The sequence below is a fragment of the Erythrolamprus reginae genome, chromosome 1, assembly GCF_031021105.1.
Source record: "Erythrolamprus reginae isolate rEryReg1 chromosome 1, rEryReg1.hap1, whole genome shotgun sequence".
Taxonomy (NCBI): Eukaryota; Metazoa; Chordata; class Lepidosauria; order Squamata; family Dipsadidae; genus Erythrolamprus; species Erythrolamprus reginae.
In genome coordinates, this window is record NC_091950.1 from 381,937,566 (window position 1) to 381,962,248 (window position 24,683).

The 24,683-nt window shown below is 37.3% G+C and overlaps 1 protein-coding gene across 4 annotated transcripts in view; it reads right to left on the reverse strand.

Moving 5' to 3' along the window:
- CCDC88A (coiled-coil domain containing 88A) overlaps positions 1-22,513 on the reverse strand; it is a 94,085-nt gene extending 71,572 nt beyond the window's left edge. For all 4 annotated transcript variants that reach the window (XM_070734762.1, XM_070734761.1, XM_070734760.1 and 1 more), the window contains exons 1-6: positions 22,118-22,513; positions 21,915-22,015; positions 7,359-7,467; positions 5,627-5,696; positions 4,290-4,348; positions 3,156-3,239 (exon numbers count right to left, since the gene is read on the reverse strand). In XM_070734762.1, coding sequence (XP_070590863.1) covers positions 3,156-3,239; positions 4,290-4,348; positions 5,627-5,696; positions 7,359-7,467; positions 21,915-22,015; positions 22,118-22,180 — 486 coding nt within the window. In that variant the 5' untranslated portion in view covers positions 22,181-22,513. The remainder of the gene's footprint in view (positions 1-3,155; positions 3,240-4,289; positions 4,349-5,626; positions 5,697-7,358; positions 7,468-21,914; positions 22,016-22,117) is intronic.
- Positions 22,514-24,683: the final 2,170 nt, after the last annotated feature.

Below are 24,683 nucleotides of genomic sequence, written 5' to 3' on the forward strand. Positions count from 1 at the left end.
AAAACAATAGTGAAAGCTGTAACAACAAGGCCAACTTGCAGGCTGGCAAAGATATGTTTGTTTTTTTGTTTTGTTTTTTGTTTTTCCCTTCTTTCTTTTTTCTTTCTTTTTTCTATATTGTATTTGTCTTGTCTTCTTTTTAGTGTAAATAATTAATAAAGACTTTAAAAAAAAAGAAATTAACTCACATCTACTAATGATTTCTCTAATTCACATCTTGGCGGGTGCACAGAGCAATGCCGGGAGGGATGTGAAACCTGGGAACGTGTTGTTGTTTTTTGCCGCAGGGAGTAGAGGTTTTGTGCAAAGAGCACAGAGTAGGAGATATGAAAGCGCAGACAACAAACTCTTAAAAGACACTATGGAAAAATATTTAACAGGAATGAAAAGAAAGGAGGAAAGAGGCGGAGATAATGAGACAAATATAAGGTTCCCGAAAGTGAAGACGAGGCAATATGATGAAGCGTATGTAGCGCTTTGCTTCACTGTGACTATGGTGGGAGACGAGGAAAGACCAATATGTTTACTGTGTCTAAAAATGTTGGCAGCGGACAGCATGAAGCCAAATAAATTAAGGCATCACCTAAACACCCCGTCATGCTGATAAGCTGCTTGAGGGTTTTTTAGCGAAAAACTGCCAAATATTGCAAACAATCATCCTGCCAAAGAGTTGGGGGCAGTGCAAAATGTTTACTTTTTCCGAGAGGGGGAGGGGTTTATAACAGAAAATAATTGAGAAGCACTGTACTAGATCAAATTGCCTTTTTTTCCTGGAGATTGTAGAGTGTTGCCTAATCTTTTCAATCTTTCTTCTTTTAATGTATTTTCTAATTTATATAATATTATAATTATATAATAGAATTATACAGGCTTATCTTGATCTTAGCTAACTGAATTTCAAACAGGACAATATTCATGGCCAGAAAAAATCATTCCTATGTTGATTTGTTGCCTTATAGAATTCCTGTCCTATTGAAATCAATAAGATTTAGTTTTAATTATATAATTGCTTATTTTTGAGAACAGACTATTGAGTTACCACAGAAACTGAATTTTCATTAGTTTTGAATGAGATTTATAATGGCCAAGGAAGATAAACTTTGTTTACATTTAACCCTTTTAAGAAATCATTTCAACTAACATCCTGTTAAGATATTCATAACTGGGAGAACCAGTGATAAAAAGGTCAGCCAATGAATAGGCATAGCAACTAAGTCAGCCAATGAGAGATAACCACTTCGGAGTCTGTGCAGAGAATTAAAAGTGAAAGCTTAAACTTAAGGCGGGGTGGTGGTGATGGTGGCGGCTCAGTCCACTCTGCTGTCTTGTCTACTCTGTGCTTGTCTGCTGCTGAAATGAAACTAACTGTTCTTTGCTACCTGTAACTGCTTGAAAAAGAATCTATATTGGTATTGTAAAATTTACTTAATCTATATTCTTGTATATAAAGGAGTTAATGAATCCAACTAAATCCAGTCATCTGTATGTGCTTCTGGAAATTGATTTTTCTGCAACAAACTCTAATACATCCTTGTTAACAGAACTTTAAAAAAAATAAAATATTGTTAATTCACCACTTTGAATCTTTTATTCAGGGGAAAATTTATTCAGCTTCTTTCATCTTTCCTCACTTAAATGGACCATTGTTAATTCTGTCACTTACGCCTCTAACCATAATTCTTTCTTGTTCCAGTTTAAGAATGCACAGACAAGATTATTTTTATCAAACAATGCTGAAGCAGTGCTACTCAATACCACATTATAATTAATTCCAACTTCTCAGACTTGATCTAACATATTTAATAGTTCAATATACACACAAACCAAGTAAATCTGGTGGATTTCATACTAAGAATTCAAGTAATGTACAATTTTCAACATTTAATTTTCTACAAAAAAATCAATTTGGCTTTCTGAGAATATCATATCCAGCTACAGTTTTATTGATATGTAATCTGTGACTTGGCATTTGAACTACGGTGCTGGAGAAGACTCCTGTGAGTCCCTTGGACTGCAAGGTGATCAAACCGGTCAGTCCTAGAGAAGATCAATCCTAACTGCTCTTTAGAAGGCCAAATCCTGAAGAGGAAACCCAAATACCTTGGCCACCAAATGACAAGGAAGGACTCACTAGAGAAGATCCTAATGCTGGGGAAGATTGAGGAAAAAAGAAGGGAATGACAAAAAATGAGGTGGCTGGATGAAGCAGTAGGCATGAGTTTAAATGGACTCCAGAGGATGGTAGAGAACAGGAAGGCCTGGGGGATTGTTGTCCATGGGATTGTGATGGGTTGGACATGACTTCACAATTAACAACAACAAATCTGTGATTTCCATAAATCAACTGTTTAAATAACAGGATGACCTCCAAATCCCACAAAAGCATCAGTAAACAATCAGATCCAAGATGGAATGCACCAATCATATGAAGCAGGAGCTTCAGAGGAAGGCTATACAGTAACTATACTAAGCTAGGACAAAGTAATAGAATCTTGTAAAACTGCCTATATTTTCCCCTCGCTTCCATTTATACCTGTGAATGTCAGGGACCAGCCAGCAGTTTGATCTCTTTCTAAAACAAGTCACTGAGCTTAATGCATATTTCTATAGTTGTTGCCTTAACAACTTTTCAATGGCTTCTCCATGGCTTCATGGCTTTGGCTCTTGCTTAAACTCATCAATCCTATGAGAACAAAATGGCTCTTTTTTTAATTTAATAAGAAAATACCTATATATATAGAAACATAGAAACATAGAAGACTGACGGCAGAAAAAGACCTCATGGTCCATCTAGTCTGCCCTTACACTATTTCCTGTATTTTATCTTACAATGGATATATGTTTATCCCAGGCATGTTTAAATTCGGTTACTGTGGATCTACCACTATATATACAGCAGCACGAAGCTTATAACTTCAGCCTGATGATGGTGAATGTGATTTTACCGAAACGTCGCATAGACACTCAAAATATTACACGGGGCAAAACCCGAACTCAGAACAATCTACATATATATATGTATGTATGTATGTGTATATATATATATATTTCAAATACAATAAACATTCTGCAAAATCAATTATTATCAAGATACTTGACTGCCTTTAAAGTATTTTTAATAAATTAGATTTTGTAATAATAAACAAGATATTTACCTCTTGTATATGGGCAGCAACAGCTGCTCTTACATCAAAATCTAAACTCTGTATTCTTTCAATGAATTCTTCTTTCTTCTGGCACTAAATGCAAATTTTAATTAGTATTTACTTTATAGGTAGCTAAACAAAGTACAATAACATGCTTCAGCTTTTTCTTAGCAATGTAGTACACCTGAAATAGCTAATAAACACACATAAGTATAAAAAAAATATTTACAGGAAGATTTGTGATTTATTTATCCTTGATCATGCATTGTACTTTTTCAACTCCTTTAAATTTGGCATATTGCCTTCCTACTCCCAATAAGCACCAGCCATCAAGGTTGTCTGCTAGATTAAAACAGTGATCAATATATCTATTTTAAAAGTTTCTAGTGTACTGTAGTACAATAGAAACTGTATACTGTAGTTATATTCTCATTTTATTAAGGTTTGATTCGCAAAACCCCATTTCTACATCTTTTATTGAAGGGTCTATTCTTTAATTTACTTGAGGATCTTTATTTAGAAAGGAAATGGTAAATATGAGCCCATTAAGGTGTTGCTAAATTATAACATTCACATTCTCTGCTTACTGGCAATACAAGGTAGTTCAGCTGAATTATACACATTTTCTCCTTTATATGGAAGGGATTGACTATAAATGTCAATCTCTTCCATATGAGGAAATCAATGCCACAGAAATGCTAAACTATTTTTATTGAGATTGGCTATAAAAAATGCTTCAGCCCCTTTGCTCAGGCGTGCTTGCAACATAACAAGACTACCTTCCTTATAATATACACTAACTCTCTGAAAACAGACCTTCAGAATAGCCCTATCCATTGAAGCTCTAACAAACATTTGTGTCTTTTTGCCTTGTTAACAGTATTATTGGAGCCTTACAGCTACCTTCTCATGGATTAGGATATTCATTTCTTGCTTTTATTGTATAGAGTTATTTCTCAATCTAGGGGATTTAAACACGTAATGTTATTTGGTGAGTTTTTACACCATAAACATTCAAGAGAAAAAATAATCTTAGCAGAAAAAATGTTAGCAATGTTTAATTATATATAAGACAAGAAGATAACATTGTAAGTATCACTCTAATAAACATTATAAGCAGTTAAAAAAATTATAAAACCTTACCTGAACAGCACAGCCAAGCAGAAGTAGAAGGAGTTTTTTTACTTCTTCAGTGCCTTGTTCTGAAAATATTTTTTTTAATATTTTAAAACATTATACTGGTTTACATTTTCAATAATATTGAACATATTCTGTTTCCCTATCCCACACTATAGGTTTTTGGCTTAGCAGTAGTTTATATCACATTAAGACATATGGCTGCTATTGCAATCTGATGTGAGAGAAGTTGGAGGATAAGCTAGTCCTTCCTCATTACTCAAGTCCTTCCTCCTTCCTTTACTATACTATGTTTACTATCCATAGTGAATAAACAAAATATTATTTCTAGAATTGCTCTGCATACTATTTTATAATCCATGAATAGTTAATTCTTACCAAAATTCAGTTCCACATTTTATACAAGATAAATGTTTTGTGAGGGACCTTTTTGAAGAATTTTATTCACCCAGCCATGCTGAGAACAAAAGAACTGTCTGACTGATTGATTTTGCCCCATGTAAGGTGGAGTCTCTCTGGCAAGTAGTGCTTTTCCTCTCAAGGCGGCCCCTGTATGAAAGTCAATCCAAAAATTGAAGCAGGATTTCCTGCTTGGATTTCACGATGGCTGTTTTTCAGCCAGCTCCCAAGAACCAGAGGAAGTCTTTCTAGCAGGTGGTAGCAGCTTATGATATTCCCGGCTTCTCCACTGACTTTTTAGAGAAGTCATCCAAGAAGAGTGTGTATGGCAATCACATGTTTGTGGGCCACTTAGCAACCTGTCTTAAGTATGAATGGGTTGCCAAGTACCCAGATCACAATCCCTTGACCATGGGAGCATTTCAATAGCCCATGGTTTGGGTATGGGTTATAAATTATTTTGTTCAGCACCATCCTAATTTTGAATAATTGATGAACAAATGGCTGTTAAATGAGGACTACCTGTTCAAATATACAATGCATGCAAAGTCAAAAAAAACCCCCACACTTGACAGTATTATACAACATTATTAATAAATATTGTGATTGCCAGATTCAGGGTAAGCACATAAATAAATCATGACAAAGTATTCAATTCCATATTCAGAAGCCGATTTACATCTAATAAAATTACAGATATAACATTATAAATTTACTACAAACAATAATAAAGCACAGCTTCTCCAAAGCAGGGCAATAGAACCCCTTTCCTGTTTTTCTGAATTAAAACATAATTAGATATTGTTTTAAAGATTATAAAAAACCAATAAGATCTATTTACATAATATTCCTCTCTGAGAATAACTATTATTTCCTTGCCAAATTCAACAAATAACAATTATATATTACAGTTTGCCTATTTTAAACCAGATATCAATGCTTACCTGAAAAGGGATTTTTTCCAATTATTAAAACATTTGGCAAAGGCATCATGATCAATTGTTGCAATGTCTCCTGTGGAAGCAGATTTAACTTTTGTAACTTTTATAAAACTTATACAGAGACTGAACTCTCTGTATGTTTCTGGCAACATCTGACCTTAATAGACTAATAAAATGAGCAGTAAAATTATTCCTTATTTACAAGTGTAATATTATATTAACTCCAAGAAACCATAACTTTACTTCCTCAATATTGTGAGGTGTCTTACCTTAAGAAAGAAGACTACGGTAATTAAACTTGTGTATATTAGGAATGCTGGCTGTCCAGGACAACTAAGAACAGGCACTTTTTCAATTTCATTTTCCTTACAAAGAGAACTACATCTTATATTTTAAACCATTTTACCATGACTGTAAAATAATTCCCTACACTGACTGTAAAATGTAAAACCTGTGAAGCTGACATGCATAGATGTTGCTGTACTAAGATATTCAGGACTAAAGTTGAATAAAAGTGGGTTGCAACTTTGATAGTATTATTTCTGTGACTTGCCAAATCTCCTTTAAAATGGTAACAATCTATTCTGCAAGTTATTTCCTGAAGGTTGCCCCTAATAACTTATACCTTTACTAGACACTAATAGTTCTTATCAGGAAAAAAAATTATTCTTTAAAGTTGGCATGCATTCTCTCAACATCTGGCTAACTTAGATTTAAAAAATTGCTTGTAAATATACAGATCTGAGAGACAAGAATAGAAATAATTCTTAATTTATGACCACTCAAAATTCTGAGGGACCCCTCAAAAAAGTTACTTGCAACCTGACTTAGAAGTTCTAACTTCAGTTCTTCCTGACTGCATTTTGGGCACTTGGCAACAAACCCAATTTATAACCATTTGCAGCACTTTGCTCTCATGTGACTGTAATTTATATTTTTGCAAGAAACCGGTGTTTATTTCTGATTTCCAACAAAACCCAACCCATAGTGAACAATAAGTTCATTTAACAACCATGGTGTTTGCTTAACAACTTCCACATTCATTTAATGTCTATCACTACGTAATGTACTAGAGGGTTGCAAGAAAAACAATTTTAGTACTCATATAGGTATTGTAAACTTTATCATGTCTGTATCACAATATATTCTGTTGTTATATTTTAAGATTTGAATACACATTCAATTATGTGTGGCATAGCTACAGATACTAAAATATAGGTTCTGAAGGCATGGCTGATTAGGTGGGTACTGGGCCAAGTGCAGATTTGAAAGATGTTTCATAGTGATGAAAGTTAATCATAATTACCACATATTATGTTTGGTGTTTTTATCTTTGTTTTTAAATTTGTTAAAAGCAATTTTGAATTGCATGGCCATATAAACTGAAAAAATAAAATAAATAGATTAAGGAACAAAAAACTCTATTTCATGCTACTCTTCAGTTTATAAAAGAATTCAACATGGGCCTGAGTAAAAAGCAGTAAAAGAAAAATCTTGTTCTCAGGCATACAATCTAAAACAGAAAAGATGAGTTGAGAGGGAGAGGGGGGAGTAAACTCTAGTTCTAAAGGATATATTTGACTGGTCAATTAATGTTTCTTTGAATTGCCAAATAGATAATTAACAATTTACACTATGACAAACTTTAGCTGTCCAATCATTGTCCCTTCTTCCAGGACCGATAAATGGATTTAAACAAGTTTAAAACATGTTTAAAAGAAAATAAATCACACACCTGATAATATGATTTAATTTGTCTTATTAAAATAGACAAATTTTGAATCCGAAGTGATGCATCATTGTTGATCTTCTTATTTATTCTTTGACTAGTTGCTTTAGGATTTCTGGAAAAACAAACAAGTACTATACTGTCAATTTATTTGAATTTCACAAAGAAAAATGTACAGATCAGCAAGCAATAAATCCTAAAATACTTAAGGAACTTAATTTATAATTTACATAATATTGAAACTACACAGCAGGCACATGAAGCATTATTTACAGTGCAGATGTTATGTATTACTACATGGAGTCTTTTGTTGCTCTGAGTTTCATTTTTTTAAGGAAGTTACAGAAGGAGAAACTTAACATGATTTCCATTACAGCTGTTATGCCCAGAATATATGGAACAAAAAATAGGCTAAGAGAAGCAATTTAAAGAAATAAACTTGATACCAAGAGCATTTAACTGCCATGTTACTTTTGTGCTCTTTCCTGCTCTGAATAAATATACAATACATATACAAATATAAGGACAATTTTCCAGAATTGGGGAAACCACAAATACAGATAGTTCTCAAATTATGACCATAATAGTTTAGTTTAGTTTAGTTTTATTGGATTTATATGCCGCCCCTCTCCGAAAACTCGGGGCAGCTAACAGCAATCATAAACAATATACAGTAATAATCCAATACTAAAAGCGAATTAAAAAACCCTTAATATAAAAAACCAAACATATATACAAACATACCATACATACAATTGTAAAGGCCTAGGGGGAGAAGGAATCTTAATTGCCCCATGCCTGGCGGCAGAGGTGGGTTTTAAGTAGCTTGCGAAAGGCAAGGAGGGTGGGGGCAATTCTAATCTCTGGAGGGAGTTGGTTCCACAGGGCCGGGGCCGCCACAGAGAAGGCTCTTCCCCTGGGTCCCGCCAAGCGGCATTGTTTAGTTGACGGGACCCGGAGAAGACCCACTCTGTGGGACCTAACTGGTCGCTGGGATTCGTGCGGCAGAAGACGGTCTCTGAGATAATCTGGTCCGGTGCCATGAAGGGCTTTATAGGTCATAACTAACACTTTGAATTGTGACTGGAAACTGATCGGCAACCAATGCAGACTGCGGAGTGTTGGTGTGACATGGGCATATTTAGGGAAGCCCATGATTGCTCTCGCAGTTTTACTGCATTTTACAACTTTTCTTGCCACATCTGTTAAGTGAATCACTGCAATTGATAAATTAGAGTAACACAGTGGTTAAATGAGTCTAGCTTCCATATTGATTTTGCTTGTGAGGTCATAAAAGGGGATCACATGACTCCAGGACACTGCAACTATTATAAATGTGAGCCAGTTGTCAAGCATCCAAATGTAAATCACATGACCATGGCGATACTACAACTGTTATAAGTGTGAAAAATGGTCATTTTTAGTGCGGTTGTAACTTTGAATGGTCACTAAATGAACTGTTGTAAGTTGAAGACTACCTGTATACAGTCATGTGTAAAAGAAAGTACATTCTCTTTGAGTTTTATGGAGCAGGCCATAATAAAAATCATCTGGTACTTAGCAATTCTTAAAAGTAGGTAAATATAACCTCAGACGAACATCATGTTACATCATTTATTTTACAAAAAGAAAAACAAAATGGAGACCTCAGCAATGATCTTAGAAAAGCAACTGTTGCTGCTTATCAATCTGGAAATGGTTATACAGTATTTCCAAACCATTTAAAATCCATCATTCTACAGTGAGGAATATTATTCACAACTGGAAAGCATTCAAGACAGTTAGCAATCTTCCCAGGAATGGATGTCCCAGCAAATTCACCATGGAACATGGAATGTTCAAAAAGATTTTAAGAGCTGTCTTAGATTCTATGGACCTCATTTTGTATGTTAAATGTTAATGTTAATGACAGTATAATTAGAGAAAGACTGTGTAAGTATGGTTTGTTTGGAAGGGTTGCCAGGAGAAGGTCTCTTCTCTTTAAAAAGTATATGGCAACACAGTTTAGGTTTATCTGAACAAATCGCAAGACTTCTGAACAAGTCTGAAGAAATTGCATCTGAACAAATTGCAAGACTTCTAGAATACTGTTCTTTGGACAGATAAGACCAAATTGAAGATGTTTGGCCATAATGCACAATGCTAAATTTGGTGAAAACTAAGAAGAGTGTATCAGCACAAACATATGGGCTTCTTTTGCAGCCACCAGACCTCGGCACCCTGTAGTCATTGAGTCGACCATAAACTCCTCTATATACCAAAGTATTCTAGAGTCAAATGTGAAGTCATCTGTTTGACAGTTAAAGCTTGGCCAATATTGGGTTATGTACAAGACAATGATCCCGAGCACACCAGCAAATCTAAACAAAATGACTGAAAAAGAAAAGAATCAAGGTGTTGCAATGATCCAGTCAAAGTCCAGACCTCAACCTGACTGAAATGCTGTGACGGGACCTCAAGATAGTCGTGCAGGAACAAATGTCCACAAACCTCAATGAACTGACGCTATGTTACGAAGAAGACCCGGCCAAAATTCCTCCAAAACAATTGGAGAAACAGATATAAAAATCATACAGAAAGTGATTACTTCAAGTTAATGCTTCTAAATGTTATTCTACAAGCTATTGAATCATAAGATGTACTTCATTTTTTGCATATTGCTTTTCCATTTTGGCTTTCTTTTTGTAAAATAAATGATGACATGGTGTAATACATCATGTATTGTTGTTCATCTGAAGTTGTGCTTACCTACTTTTAAGAACTGATAAGGATCAAATGATTTTCATTATGTCCTGATATATAAAATCTCAGAAAAAATATGGTATAATTTTTTTCCACATGATTGTATAATATAATCTAAAATATTCAAACTATAATTAGCAAATCATATTAACAAATATTGGAAATAAGATTTTTTTAAACATCTGAATAGCTATAGAGACAAAGAGATTTTGCAAGAAGAACAGATTCTTTATTTCAGATACCCCCATTCTTAATAAGAACAGTTAAGAACGATTTCTAGAGTACAGTGATACCTTGTCTTACAAACTTAATTGGTTCCAGGACGAGGTTCGTAAGGTGAAAAGTTCGTAAGACGAAATAATGTTTCCCATAGGAATCAATGGAAAAGCGATGAATGCGTGCAAGGCCAAAATTCACCCCTTTTGCCAGCTGAAGCGCCCATTTTCGCACTGGTGGGATTCCCCTGAGGCTCCCCTCCATGGGAAACTCCACCTCCGGACTTCCGCGTTTTTGCAAAGCTGCAGGGGAATCCCAGCAGGGAAATCCCAGCATCACAAAAATGGGCGCTTCGCTGGCAACGGAAGTCCAGAGGTGAGGGTTTCCCATGGAGGGGAGCCTCAGGGGAATCCCACTAGCGTGAAAATGGGCGCTTCAGCTGGCAAAAGGGGTGAATTTTGGCCTTGCACGCATTAATCGCTTTTCCATTACCATCAGCCCTGCCTGATCTAACTAGGACAACCTGAAAGAATAAAGCACTGATTGCCTTCTTTTAGGACTTGCTACTGTTGCTTTTCTTTTCTTCTGTCCATCACACAAAACCCAAAGAAGCAAAATGCTTTCTCCTTTTTGTTAAAGTGAGGAACAAAAAAAAAATCTTCATCCCATTATCTTATCCATTTGGAGAGAATTTCTAAGTCAAGACACAATTTACTACCAGAATATTTGTACAAAATGATATTTGGACTTTATTAAGAACACCCAACAGCAAAAATAGATAAAGTTAGGCTCAAATAAAAGTACTATGCTTCAAACAGAATAGGTGAACAACTGACAGGCCCATCCATCTGAGACAATCAAATGTACACTGATTGTTTGCCTTGAACAAATACAATGTATAATCCAAACTTAACACCACTTTCTCTTAGATGGTCACTACATATATTTATTTCTGTGCATTTAGATTTCTTATAGAGATCTGGAAGATTTCATACCATCATTTGGGGGAAAACATGCTTAGATTCTCGCTATTGATCTTCAGAGGAAATTAAACAACAGCAAAACCTTCTAATATAGTAAGTCATAGAATTATAGGGTGGGAAGTCATCTAGTCAAGCCTCCTGCTCAAGGCCGGAAACTTTATACCCATCCCAGACAAATGCTTGTCCAGTCTATTCTTGAAAACCTTTAACGATGGAGAACCCATAATCTAGAAAGCAATGTGTTCCATTAATTGTTCTCCTGTCAGGAAATTTCTCCTTGTTCTAGGTAGAAATTTCCTTTTATGTGCTTCTACCCTCTGCTTCTTGTCCTGCCCTCAGGTGTGTTGGAGAGAAGAAGGAGTTGATTTATTTTTCCAAAGTTTCTGAGTGCAGGACAAGAAACAATGAGAGGAAAATCATTAGATCCAATCTAGAATTAAGAACAAATTTCCTAACAGGGAAAACAATTAATCAGAATGGTTTCCTGCTTGAGCAGGGGGTTGCACTAGAAAACATCTAAGGTCCCTTTCCAACCCATTTATTCTATGTTCTATCATCTTTGAAGCTCTTAATGGCAAGGGGTGACCTATTCGAGGGACCCAGGAGATGGGGCTTTTCTGCTGTGGGACCTGCTTTATGGAACATCTGATACATCACACTACAATGTCTATTTTTCCATTATGCCAATGTCCTGGTGAAGCCTTTCACCATGTTCATCACTGACTATACATAGATTTTCAGGAAAAAAGTCCAGGCACAAATGCAGAAAATGTATCATCACTGACATTTGTAGATTATGGTTTTATTTATTTTATTTTATTATTTATTATTTAGATTTGTATGCCGCCCCTCTTCGCAGACTTTATATGCTGTAAGATGCTTGTCAACTAGCTGAATGTAGTTTGGTGCCCTGTAGTTGCCAAGAAAATACTCAATGACATCCCTGAATGACTTTCAGGCAATTTTTTCTGGGTCTACTAACAGATCTTCGAATCACTTTTCACTGATGATGTATCTAATGCATGGATCAATCAACTGCAGCATCAGTTATTCTTGAAAATATTCATCTCTAACAATGAAAACAGATCTTTAAATCATGTATCACTAATGCAGTATCTGATCTTTAGACAAAAAAAATGCAATCCTTGATATTAACATTAATTATTCTTAGTCTCACAGTGTTCCCTCTAATTTTTTTTCGGTGTGGGCGGAAAAGTATAGTGTCTGAGAGGCAGTCCCTTCAGGACTGGGTGGCATAAAATAAAAAATAAATGAATAAATAAATGAATGAATGAATGAATGAATGAATGAATGAATGAATGAATGAATGAATGAATAAATAAATAAATAAGCAAGCAAGCAAGCAAGCAAGCAAGCAAGCAAACTAACAAACAATAAAAATAAATAAATAAATAAGAAAAAAAATCCCTTCTTTTTATTAAAAGAAATTAATAATATAACAAATTTCTACCACTGTCTCATTTTTGGGTACCTCCCCTGTCTCTCCCTCCCCCTTTTCTCTCTCATTTGTTTCTCATTTCTCCCTCTTCCTCCCTCTTCCTCTCATTCTTTGCCCCTCTCACTTCTCCTCTCTTTTTCCATCCATCTCCTCCCTCCCTTGTGTGTGTGTGTGTGTGTGTGTGTGTATGAGAGAGAGAGAGACAGAGAGAATGAGGGAGGGAGAGATAGAGAGAGAGAGAGAGAGAGAGAGAGAACTCTTAAACCATTTCCAAAAACAGATGAGGGCTGGGGGCTGTTATTATTTGGGTGCTTTTTACCATATGCTTTAAATCAAGAGTCACTTCTCTCTCTTTTTTGTTTTTCTTTCTTTCTCTCTTTCTCTTGCTTTCTTGCTTTCTCTCTCTTTCTTTCTTTCTTTCTCTCTCTTTCTTTCTCCCTCTTTCTCTCTCTCTTGCTTTCTTTCTCTCTCTCTCTCTTTCTTTCTCTTTCTTTCTTTCTCTCTTTCTCTCTCTCTCTCTTTCTTTCTTTCTCTCTCTGGCTTGCTTCACCCGGGAAGCCCACGTGGGAGGAACTCGGCCACATGCACCCACCGGACTCCTGGCGCCTGGACAGCTGGCTCCCCCCCTCCGCCCCCCCCCCCCGTGGCTGCCACCTTACCAGCCGTCGCAGCCCTCCCTGGTCTCTGAGAGCGACACTGATGTGACGTCACCGCCAGTGTCTCTACCACCACCGGCCCCTCGCCAGCACAGCGGCTCTCTCTTTCTCTCTCTGGGCAGTGGAAAGGACCCGGCAGCAGGGGGCAGCCCCCAGCGCAGTAGAGGAGGAGGCAAAGCCGGCTTCCCGGGGAAACGGCGCATTTGAAAAGCGCGCCACTTTCCTGGGCGCAAGGCTCAACGTCATTTCAAAGCCCTGCAGAGCTTCTGCTGAGGAGGAGGGGGAGGAGGAAAAGTGAAACGCCGCTTTGCCGATCCCGACAAAGACCTGGTGGTAGTAGCGGGCGGCAGGCGGCGGAGAGGGGGGTGTCCTCCGCCACCCTCCTCTCTGAGCAGCCATAGAAAAGTGTGCGCCAGGCTTCATTTTTTAGTGCGCTCCAGCCCACTGCGCACCTTAGAGGGAACTATGTTCTCAGAAATATCTGTCTGATATACCGTAGCTTTCTATATTGTTAAAACTAGTTCGATAGTAAATGAAATTCGGTTAGAATTCCTGGATTATTTTCAAGAATAAAAGTTGTAGGAATTAGCTTTTCTATCATCCTATATGGTGGCTCTGATTTTGATTTAGAGGTTTTTATTTATGGAAAGATCAGCAAGCCACAACAAATGTGACCAAAGCTCCAGCTAGGAGGAAAAGAACTGGTAATTGCTAAATTATCTTCAGGCTGCAACATGGTAGGTCCCTTACTTATGCTAATGATAAGCTTTCCTTTGTGTAATGAGCATGCTCATATTCCTTCTCAGTAATCCATTTTCTGCAAAAGCATCTAAGATACCTAGGAAAGCAGCCACTACTTTCCCCAAGTAAAATATACCTAGGATGACATTGTTCTTTAAATCATTATTAAGTAGCAAGTTTTTCATTTCAACTTCCATATAAATCATGGCAAGCTCAAGAATATAATTCATGTTTTTCATTAATGTACTACATAATTTCCATTAAAATACAACTGCTTTATTTATAATATAAGCAAAATTTAGCTGTTTTAAAAAATGTTATTCTGGTGTTTTTTTCAAAATACAATAGATAGTTTAAAATTTGTGGTGTGACAATTACTACAAATGTTGATATTGTACAGGTTTTTCTCTCACTGAGTTTGAGCTTCAGACTTAGTCTCATTTTATGTACATGAATTAAAAAATACTCATCATTCATAAGCCTTAAACTAACAGCATGCCAGGGCCACATGACCACTCTACACAACCTTTCCAGGAGACTTCCACAAGAAATGAAGGAAACAGATTTGCTTAAAGATCATAGTGATTCACTTAATGGCCATGTCAAAAAAATAATAAAATCAAACATGAAAAACTTTCAAACTGCATTGCTTAGCAATGGAAGTTCTAGTCTAATTGTGAATGTAAGTTAAGGGCTACCTGTACATTTATTTAAATGACTTTCTTCTTGTCAATGGGATGCATTCCATTAGCAAAAAGAAAGTTATTATATCCTCAGCCCTTGTACCCCATCTCTTAAAAGAGAGGAGCAGAGAGAAGGAAAGGTTATTACAGGAGCAAAATTTCACTCGTCGACATTACGTTTTACTCAACATTTTCAGAAAATAAATGTCAAGGATAATTAATATATAAGATTATAATACAAATTGACATTAATTTAATTTCTGCAAGATTACAGAAAAATATTTTAAATATGCAAATTGTACTACATCTCACTTAATTTTTACTTGTTGCTGCCTGAATTTCAACAATGCATCAACACATGTATATAGTATACCTCCATCATAAAAACACATCATTTATTATTTATAAAAAACTTAATTAAAATATTAAGAGTAATAGAAGTGGAAGATAACTCATATCTGAAATCATACAAAACTACTCCATGGACATTAAACATTGGAGAACCAAATAAGTCAGTGATTTTATGAAAAAAAAATCTGTCTGTCTGTCTGTCTGTCTCTCCCTCCCTCCCTCCCTCTCTTATAGGTGTAGGTATATATGTATATATTTGTCTTCCAATTGCAATGATTTACTACATAGCACTAATATTCTAAAAAATGAACAATAAAACTACTGCCTTGAAAATATTTTAAATATCAACATCCCTGCAATATGGATGAAATAATTTTGGAACAGCAAATTCAATATTCAAAACAGGTAATTATTTTAAGACAAGTATTCCTACATAGTTCAATAATTCATTCTTTAAAGCATAGAATAGCATAACAAAACAGGGAAGATTTGTCTAGAAGTCAGTAATTAGCGCAACTGTAAAAGCTAGCCTTAAGCTACTATACTTTTAAAAGCAACCTACATATGACAAGTTACATTAATTTCAATTGAGGACAAAACAGGTAAGAACACCCAGAATGTTGTTGGTTAAAAAATACAAAGTACAGGAAATAGATGAACGTCCATCATTTCTCAAAATCTATCAGGGATAGATTCAACCATCACATAATCAGGGATTACAGTAGTTATATTTTCATTCAGCAAAATATCACAAATACTGTTGGTATGTAGCCGTTACACTACCAGATTTCTAAATCTGAACAGATCACAAACCCCATTCTGTTCATTGAAGATACAGTATTTAACTAAAAACATGCTGCTTTACCATATGAACTCTTAAAAATTTATTTATATAGCTAAATAAATCTATTTTATATCAATAACATAAACTGTTCTAACATTCATACCTGTTAGACCTACATACAAACAACTGATCCCTTAAATATTCCAAGTAAAACAAATCCCAAAGTAGTCTCTCTTTTTTAAAATATTTTTGAATTCAACTTCACAGAATGTCTACAAACATATCATTGTTTTATACATACCGGTATGTAGGATACCATCAATTAAACAATCTCATATTGACCCTAAAGCTTCTTTCTCTTTTCATTAGCTATCTAAATGCATATACTTTGGGTTCACATGTATTATTTGAGATCATGATAGAATTATATTACAATATTTCCACATTTGGAAGAAGAAAAAAAGAAGCATATAGTATAATCATCAGGAGAGTATTTGACTAAAGCTAAATTAAACATACTGGAATTTTCAAAGGCATTAGTGGTCTGAGTAATTTAATACTGTGATTTGATTTATGTTTTAAAGTCGAAGTGCATGAGCAATTTTCAGTAGCATAGCAGTTTTTGCCAGTGTATTTATACTTATTTGTCATGTGATCTCTTTGGATGTTAAAATCTGATTAAAAATGAAATATTTATCCAGCTTATTTTGTTAAGATTCTGCATTGAGCAAAAATGACTACATGTTGTACATTTTTTTGATTGATATAAACATAAGGACACTTGCTTGAAAGTATATTCAAACGTGGATATAGATAAATTTACAGTAGTGCTTAAAAGATTATGAAAGCTTTTAAATTGTTGATATTTTGGCATATTTCCACTTCACCTCACAGTTGTTGTTGTTGTGGGGTAAATAAGAGGAAGAAGGTGTATTGGATATGTTCTCCACCTTGAGCTATTTGTCAAAATAATAAAGGCAGGATACAATCCAACATGAACAAAAACACAATTGGTTCTGCATACAAATTATAAAACCAAATAAAGCGATCCAATTGAACAAATGAGTCAAAAACATATTTGTTCATTAATTTATTGAGGAAAATTATCCAGAGTCAGTTTGGTTAAGGCGCTGGCCCTGGAAACCAGGAGACTGTGAGTTCTAGCCCTGTTTTAGGGGTGAAAGTCAGCTGGGAGATTTTCAGCTAGTCAATCTGTCTTAGTCCAACCCACCTCACAATGTTTTTATGGATAAGAGGTGGGAGTACATTTAAAAAGTGGGATAAACACATCCACACCATCATCATCATCATCACCTAGATTACTGTCTTGTACTCAAACAGCAGATAGCAACCAAGTCTAGGAGGATATTTTAACATATCCATTTTGTACACCAATTATATCAATTTATACTCAAAGTTAGTCATGCTTTGGTCACTTCCTGCCTGGATTCTGGCAATATCCTCTATCTGGAACTTTCTCTGCAGAACACCCAGTTGGTTATGTACATACCACAACATGTCCATGTACTGCCGCTACTTTATTAGCTGCATGGGCTGCTGTTTGGCTTCTAAGAGTAATGCAAGCACTGATAATCACCTATAAGATCTCTATGATACATAGGCATGGAGAAAAACCATGTGGTCACTGAGAGTTGACACAACTTGATGACATACAATCAATTCCGTCTTTAAAAGACCATGGCAGTGATGGCGAACCTGTGGCACACAGAGCCATATCTGCTGACACTCGAGCCGTTGCCCTAGCTCAGCTCCAATGTGCATGTGTGCCGACCAGCTGATTTTTGGCTCACACAGGGGCTCTAGGAGGGCATTTTTGGCTTCCAGAGAGCTCAGGGGAAGGGTTTTTTTTTACCCTCCCCCAGCTCTAGGGAAGCCATTGGAGCCTGGAGAGGGTGAAACATAAGCCTACTGGGCCCACCAGAAGTTGGGAAACAAACCATTTCCAGCTTCCCGGAGGCCTCTAGGGGGCAGGGGAAGCTGTTTTTGCCCTCCCCAGGCATTGAATTATGGATGTAGGCACTCGCACCTGTGTGATAATACATGTGCACACTCTTTTGGCACTTGAGGAAAAAAAGGTTCGCCATCACTGGACTTTGGCCTTTTGTGAATGGGCTTCTCTGTCTTTTCTGGCACAGAAATGATAGTTTTTAAAATCAAATTTTAAGGATTTTTTAAAAATGTATTATTAATTGGACTGTTTATTACTGCTTTCTGTATATGTTGTGAGCTACCCTGAATCCTCGGAGAGGGGCGGCATACAAATCCAATTAAACCTTAAACCTTAAACAGACCTCTTCTCAGCCGTATCTCATTTATTATTTACTGTAGTTAGTTTTGAATAATCAAGGTCTTGATATAGTGGATATAAAAAATTGTAGAAATGGAATAAGAACACAGAAATTAGTAAGAATACTAAGGAGCTTTTTATAGTCCTATAAGTAAACCATTTTTGAAAAATGTATGTCAGTCAACCAGAGGTGGGTTCCTGCCTGTTCCGACTGGTTCTATAGAACCGGTAGTGGGAATTTCCTCCCGCTTGTCGAACCGGCAGCAATGACCAGCTGGACACGCCCCATTAGCGGCACCATCTTGTTTTTGCTTCTGTACATGGGCAGAAGCTTGGGGGGGAGATTGCACGAGAGAGCGAACCAGCAGCGAGGTAAGTCAGAACACACCCCTGCAGTGAACATTTTATATATCTCACAATAATAATTATTGTGAATATAAATCAAGAAGATATTAACAGCTTTATTTTAAAATACTCAGCAATTTGATTATCATCCATGGTCCTTCTGATCACATTATCAAGGAAGCAGCAAACACTTTATTGGAAGTGTTCAAGCAAAATGAAGAAGAATTGAGTGCCTCCAATCTACTCAATTCAATCCAGTTTAGCATTGGGTCTGATAAAGTAAATGGCCCCTGCCAACCTCTTGATAACCACTTACTGTCATGATACAGGGCAGTCCAGAAAACAGCAGTTGAATTCCACTTCACTGGAGGAAGTGCCTTCTCAGCCATAAGAGACAGCAATGGCCTCTTTTACCAATAAAGAACATAATCTCTATTCCCTCCCCTCCCAGCTTCCAGAAGTCTCACACTACAAATCAAATCAGGGCTCCAACAGTGCAACTAACACTATTGACATGGCAGAGATGACCAAACTATAAATTCGGCATAATGTATCAGTTGGCTTTAGAGAAGGCAGACAATCTGATATTTGTTTGTTTGTTTGCTTATTTATTTGATTTCTATGCTGCCCTTCTCAAAGCGACTCATATTCATAGGAACCAGTATGCAAGGGTTTCTGTCTCTCTATACTTCATTTTTCTTTATATTCCTTAATCTTTTTAAATGGAAATTGGAATGCTGTGAAGTGCCAGCATCACTCCTGTTATTATTTACAAAATGATGGGTAATCCACACCCTGCATGCACCTCTCAAATGAATTTTAGCAACAAAATCTTGTGTCATATTTTAAGGGAAAGGAAAGGGAAGAGCAAGGGAAGTCAAGAATTAAATTGTTATTGGTTGTCCGACAGAGATCTCCCATTCATATGCTTACTCTTAACCCCGCAGCCTCTCCAAATGTCAACAAGGCCCTTTGTGTTGATTTCACTGTGTCATTGGATGGTGCCTGAAGGTTTTCCAGAAAACTGGGAACTTTAGTTTTTTTCAGAAGATGCCCAACCAGACTCGAAATTGATTTTCTTTATTGGCATCCAAAGTCACTAAATTCCCTTATAAGTGCCAGGTAATCATAGATCAATGCATCAATCAATCGATATCAAAATTAAGCATAAGTTTTCTTTTCTTCCCACTACCATAAGAAAACACTTTTAAGGCCAATGGGGTTAAAAAATGTCAAGTGAACTCAATGTAATGTCTACCATCCTTCCAATCGCATGTTCAAGGGTGCATTAAATATTGATAGTAATCATGATTTGATATCATGTCTTGCATTGTAATCTGTCTTGCATTATAAATACTTCTATGGAGGTTTAAGGAAAGCAAATATTTTTCATAAGATTCAGATTTCCCCCTCCTGCCTTAACATTAACATGAAAAAATAACAATTCAGCAAATAACCTTTAGACCTATATACTGCTTCATTAGTGCTTTACAGAACTCTCTAAGCGGTTTACAGAGTCAGCATATTGCCCCCAACAATGTGGGTCCTCATTTTACTGACCTTGGAAGGATGGAAGGCTGAGTCAATCTTGAGCTGGTCAGGATCAAACTCCTGACAATGAGCAGAGTCAACCTCCAATACTACATTCTAACCACTGTACCACCCTGCCAATTTATTATTATTATTATTATTATAATTCATATTTAAAAGCAGCCTCATCACTTTATTTAATTATTATCTGTTAGAGTAATATCATGTCCTTCTGCCAGGAGCCCAATAAATTTTACAAGCACTGGCAGTGAAATGTTTCTGGATTCAAGTCAGACTCCCAGGCTATGCTCCTTTATCTCCAAAATAATGATATCATTAGAAATCACAGAAATGTTGTCCAAGGTCTCATATATCTTCTTCTGTGCCCCTTATACAAAATGTACAAAATGTCCAGGGGGCAAAAAAATTACTGACCCCAACAAAAAAAGTATTGTCAGAAACGTTACACTTTTATTTACATTTTTTTTAAATGCCTGGGGGGGGGGTGTTGGTTTTTTTGTTTAGCTTCCTCAATTTGGTTTGCAACAATGAATTTACTGAATCAGTAAAAATTGACAATTTTTTCACTTTTGCATTACTAACTGCAATTGTGCTTACTTATGAAGACTTTATTTAGGTCAAAAAGATTTAGTGAATTCTTGTCTCATATATATCCAGAATAATGATTCATGTCTGATGATTCCCACATGTTGAATCACTAGTTTCTGAGTGATGCTCTTGGGCAAATATTCAGCACAAGGAGCTAGTATATCTAAAGCCTTCTTCAACCTAATATTCCGAATAAATATTGATTTATCAGTATTCATTAATCCAACTAGTATGGCCAAGTTGGGGAAATCTCATCTAAACTAAAATGTAAAGCTTCTATGTAAAATTGGGTCTTAGTCACAAATCTAAGCCCTTAGAATAGTAGATCCTATTATAGGTAAGTAATATTCATCCCACCAAATATGTACTTTAATTGTATTACTGAATAAAGTACAACCACATGGAATCATTCCCTTCCATTCATTTCATAAAGCATGTTTTGTACACTAACAAACTTTTATTTTTCAGTGAATAAAACAAATGTTAAAAATCACATATAAGTCGTGATTGTTTTATTAAGTGGATCTACTGGAAAACTAATTAGACATCATAATAATTATTGCAAAATACATATATCGGAATGAAAATGTATAGTCCTTAATAGGAGCACGTTAAATCCTCCATACTTTTGTTCTGTCTTTCAAAATACTGTATATGATAGCCAAGAAAAATATATTAAAGCTGTAGTTAGCCTAATCAATAAAATTTAGTTCCAAACAAATACTTCTAGAATCAGGATATAGATATATCATGCTACATTTTAATAAACAACTGATTAAAATCAGGTATTTGCTATTCCATATGCTCTCTACTGATGCAGGGATGGGCCATAAATAACAGGCAGGTTATTACTATGCACAGGCAAGGTGCAGTGCTTAACCCCTTATTTCTACCGGATTATCTCCCCCCCCCCTTTTCTCTCTCACTGCAATCACACAGAGAATTGTAAGCCATCAAAAATATAACAACAGAGAAAAGCAGCATAATTCTATGTTATAAAAATCAAATAACAAAGTATAAAATGAGAAAATGGTAAGACATTATTCTGTTCCTACATAACCTAGAAAAAAAATAAGGTCACAGAGTCAGCAACATTCTTGGAGGAATTTATAGAGCAAAACCTTAAAAAGCAATGACATCCACAGAACAACTTACATTTGCAGCATAACTTCATTTAAGAAAACTCCATCTAAAAGTGCAACATATTCTTCCAGATTGGTCCCATTACGTCCAGCTAAGGATCCAAATGTCTTAACCTAGAACGCAGAACACATTTATCATCTCTTTGACATTAATCCTGCCTGTGCTTGGCAAGAAATCATTTATATAAATTCCATTACTGATCAACAAATGCTTACCCAGGTAACAAGTGGGCTGGATATAAAGACCTCCAAAAGAGGCGTGAATATCTCATTTTCCATGTTTTAATAAAATATCTGAATTACAAAAAAGGTTAGATGAGTAAAGTCTCTTCTTCGCGGTAATCCCGTGAAATGCCCAACGTCTTCAGGAAGAATATACCCTGGCTAGTTCCCAAATAAAATTCAAAAGTAGTCAGAGCTGTGGCAACAAAGATTTCATTATCCACCTCGTCCAAAAACGGAGCAATCGGGAGGCCATGGACGTCGTTGGGGGGGTTTTTTCCGCCTACGGCTCCGTTTGACTCTTTCTTCCTCCTCTTTCCGCGCTGAAGGGGAAGGAGAAAGAAGAAACCCGACGACGTTCCTACATCAGCCGCAAACTCTCTCCCCCCCACCCCACCCCTCTCTCTAGGCTGCAGCACCAGAAGCAGGCAAGCCGTAGGCATGCAAAAGGGAGACAATTTCAAGGAAACTCGCCCCGACAGCTAATTTTAAACCCCCAGCTGGCCAAAAAAAAACACCCCGTATAACAGGAAAGGCAGAAATCGCATTCTCCTTCCTAATCACTCGAGAGGTCTCTCAGATTGAAGCTGAGAAGAGCTCGCCCTTTCCTATCCAAGCTGAGCTCCCCCCCCCCCGGCAACACACACACACGTATGTTTCCCCCCTCCCCAAGCAGATAGGACGCCCGCCGGTTCCTGTGTTCACCCCACCCAGGAGCCCCGCGCTACCCCTTTCTGTTGCCGCCTCTATTACTCGCCTCGTCCTCGCAACCTCCCTTTACTTTATGGGTAACTGAGCAACACCCATCAAAAATGAAGCAGGACCCCACCCCCTCGCCTAGTCCCCCCCAGCGCTCGCAATTGACCGCTCCCTCCCGCTCGGTTCCAAGGCTACCGGCAGCTCCAGCCTCTCCCTTTCCACAGCTTCTTCCACACACACACACCCAACCTCGGCCCCTCGCTCACTCCCACCCACCCCAAAGCAGCCGACTTCTTCCCCCTCCTGGTTATTCGCTCCTCCTCTACCCCCCTAACCCCCCCCCCCCCCGTTTTATTTCTCCCCCTTTCCAGTAGTTCAGTTCCAGGAGCGGTCTTTCCAGCCACTCCCCCAGCCTACCCCCCTCTTCCCTTCCCTTCTAGGGACTAATTTTCCGCTTGCGGGCGCACACCCACTGCCGTCTCCCTGAAGTAACGGCCACCGATCTTCAACTGATTCGCATGGCTCACGCGCGCGCTCCCTCTTCCTTTCGCTTCTGTAAAGGATAGGAGAGAGAGATCCCTCCGCAAAGCTGGGGGGGGGGGGTTGAGGTTTTTTTCTCTCTGTTTGCCAACCGTAGGTTTTTCTACTTTTATTCCTCCGCCGCTGGACTGACTGATGCTGGAATTAAGGGAAGGGGAGGGACGAGCGTTGAGGAAGGTAGAAAAAAACCGCTGCAGGGCGCGCGCGACGAGCGCACCCGGGTGGGCCGCCGCTGCAGACTCGGCGAAGGGCGCGCGCCGTGCAGCTTATAATGGGGAAGAGGGTAGCATGATAAAGCGCTAGTCAGATTTCCCTCCCCTCCCCACATGACGTGCCGCCCAGCCGGGAACTCTGTGGCTTGAGTAATTATATAATGTATGAATGTTCCCTCTGTTTTTGCTTCTTTTACATATTAGAAAAAGATGGGTGAAGACCAATTATATGCCATATGTAGATCTTTAGGACATTAAAAGAATCGTGTGTGAATTCCTTATGTGGGGAAGGCTGGGAAGATTAAATATATTTTTGTCCATATTGGAAGGGACTATTTCTATTTCCATCATACCCACCAAGCAAAATTAGTACACTGTAAGAGTTCTTTGCCTGTCTTCACTGCAGGTATGGTCAAGTAGAAACATTTTGGTCAGGTACACGGGATCAGTAGAAACATTTCGCATTTTTTTTCTTTTTTTCCCTTCTGGGCTCTGGGTACCTTTTTCCTATCACAATAAATGAGGTCGAATGAGTATACTTTTAGAAGAGCTGTGCGTCTGTGTGCATACATATCCTTTATATAGTAGATAATGTACATTTTTGGGTGCCTATGTGTAATATGTATGTATACATGGCATATATACATATATAATTAAATAGTATATTTTGGATGTTCAGTAATAGTAAGCGTAGTCGCCCCGAGTCCACGCAGAGGGGCAGCATACAAATTCAATAAATAAAAGAAATAAATAAGGGAAATTGTATTTCTTTGAGGAGAGGCCAGGCACCCTAAACCTAACCCTTGATGTGAGTGATGTCAAGTTGGCCACCTTAAACCAAGTCACATGACCTTTAAGCCACCCGCATCACGATTGTCAAGCCACTCCCACCTGATCACATGGCTGGCAAGCCACACCGACAAAATAAGCCACGCCCACAATGGTAGTAAAAAGTTTTGCAGCCCTTCACTGCTTCATTGCACGGATGTTGATGGGCTCCATGATTATATACTCCATGGCTATCATTCTGTTGGAGGGTCTTCATTCCACTTGGTGGCTCTCAATCTATTCCTTAGTTTATTATATCAGATCTCTGACTGCCTTTCTAA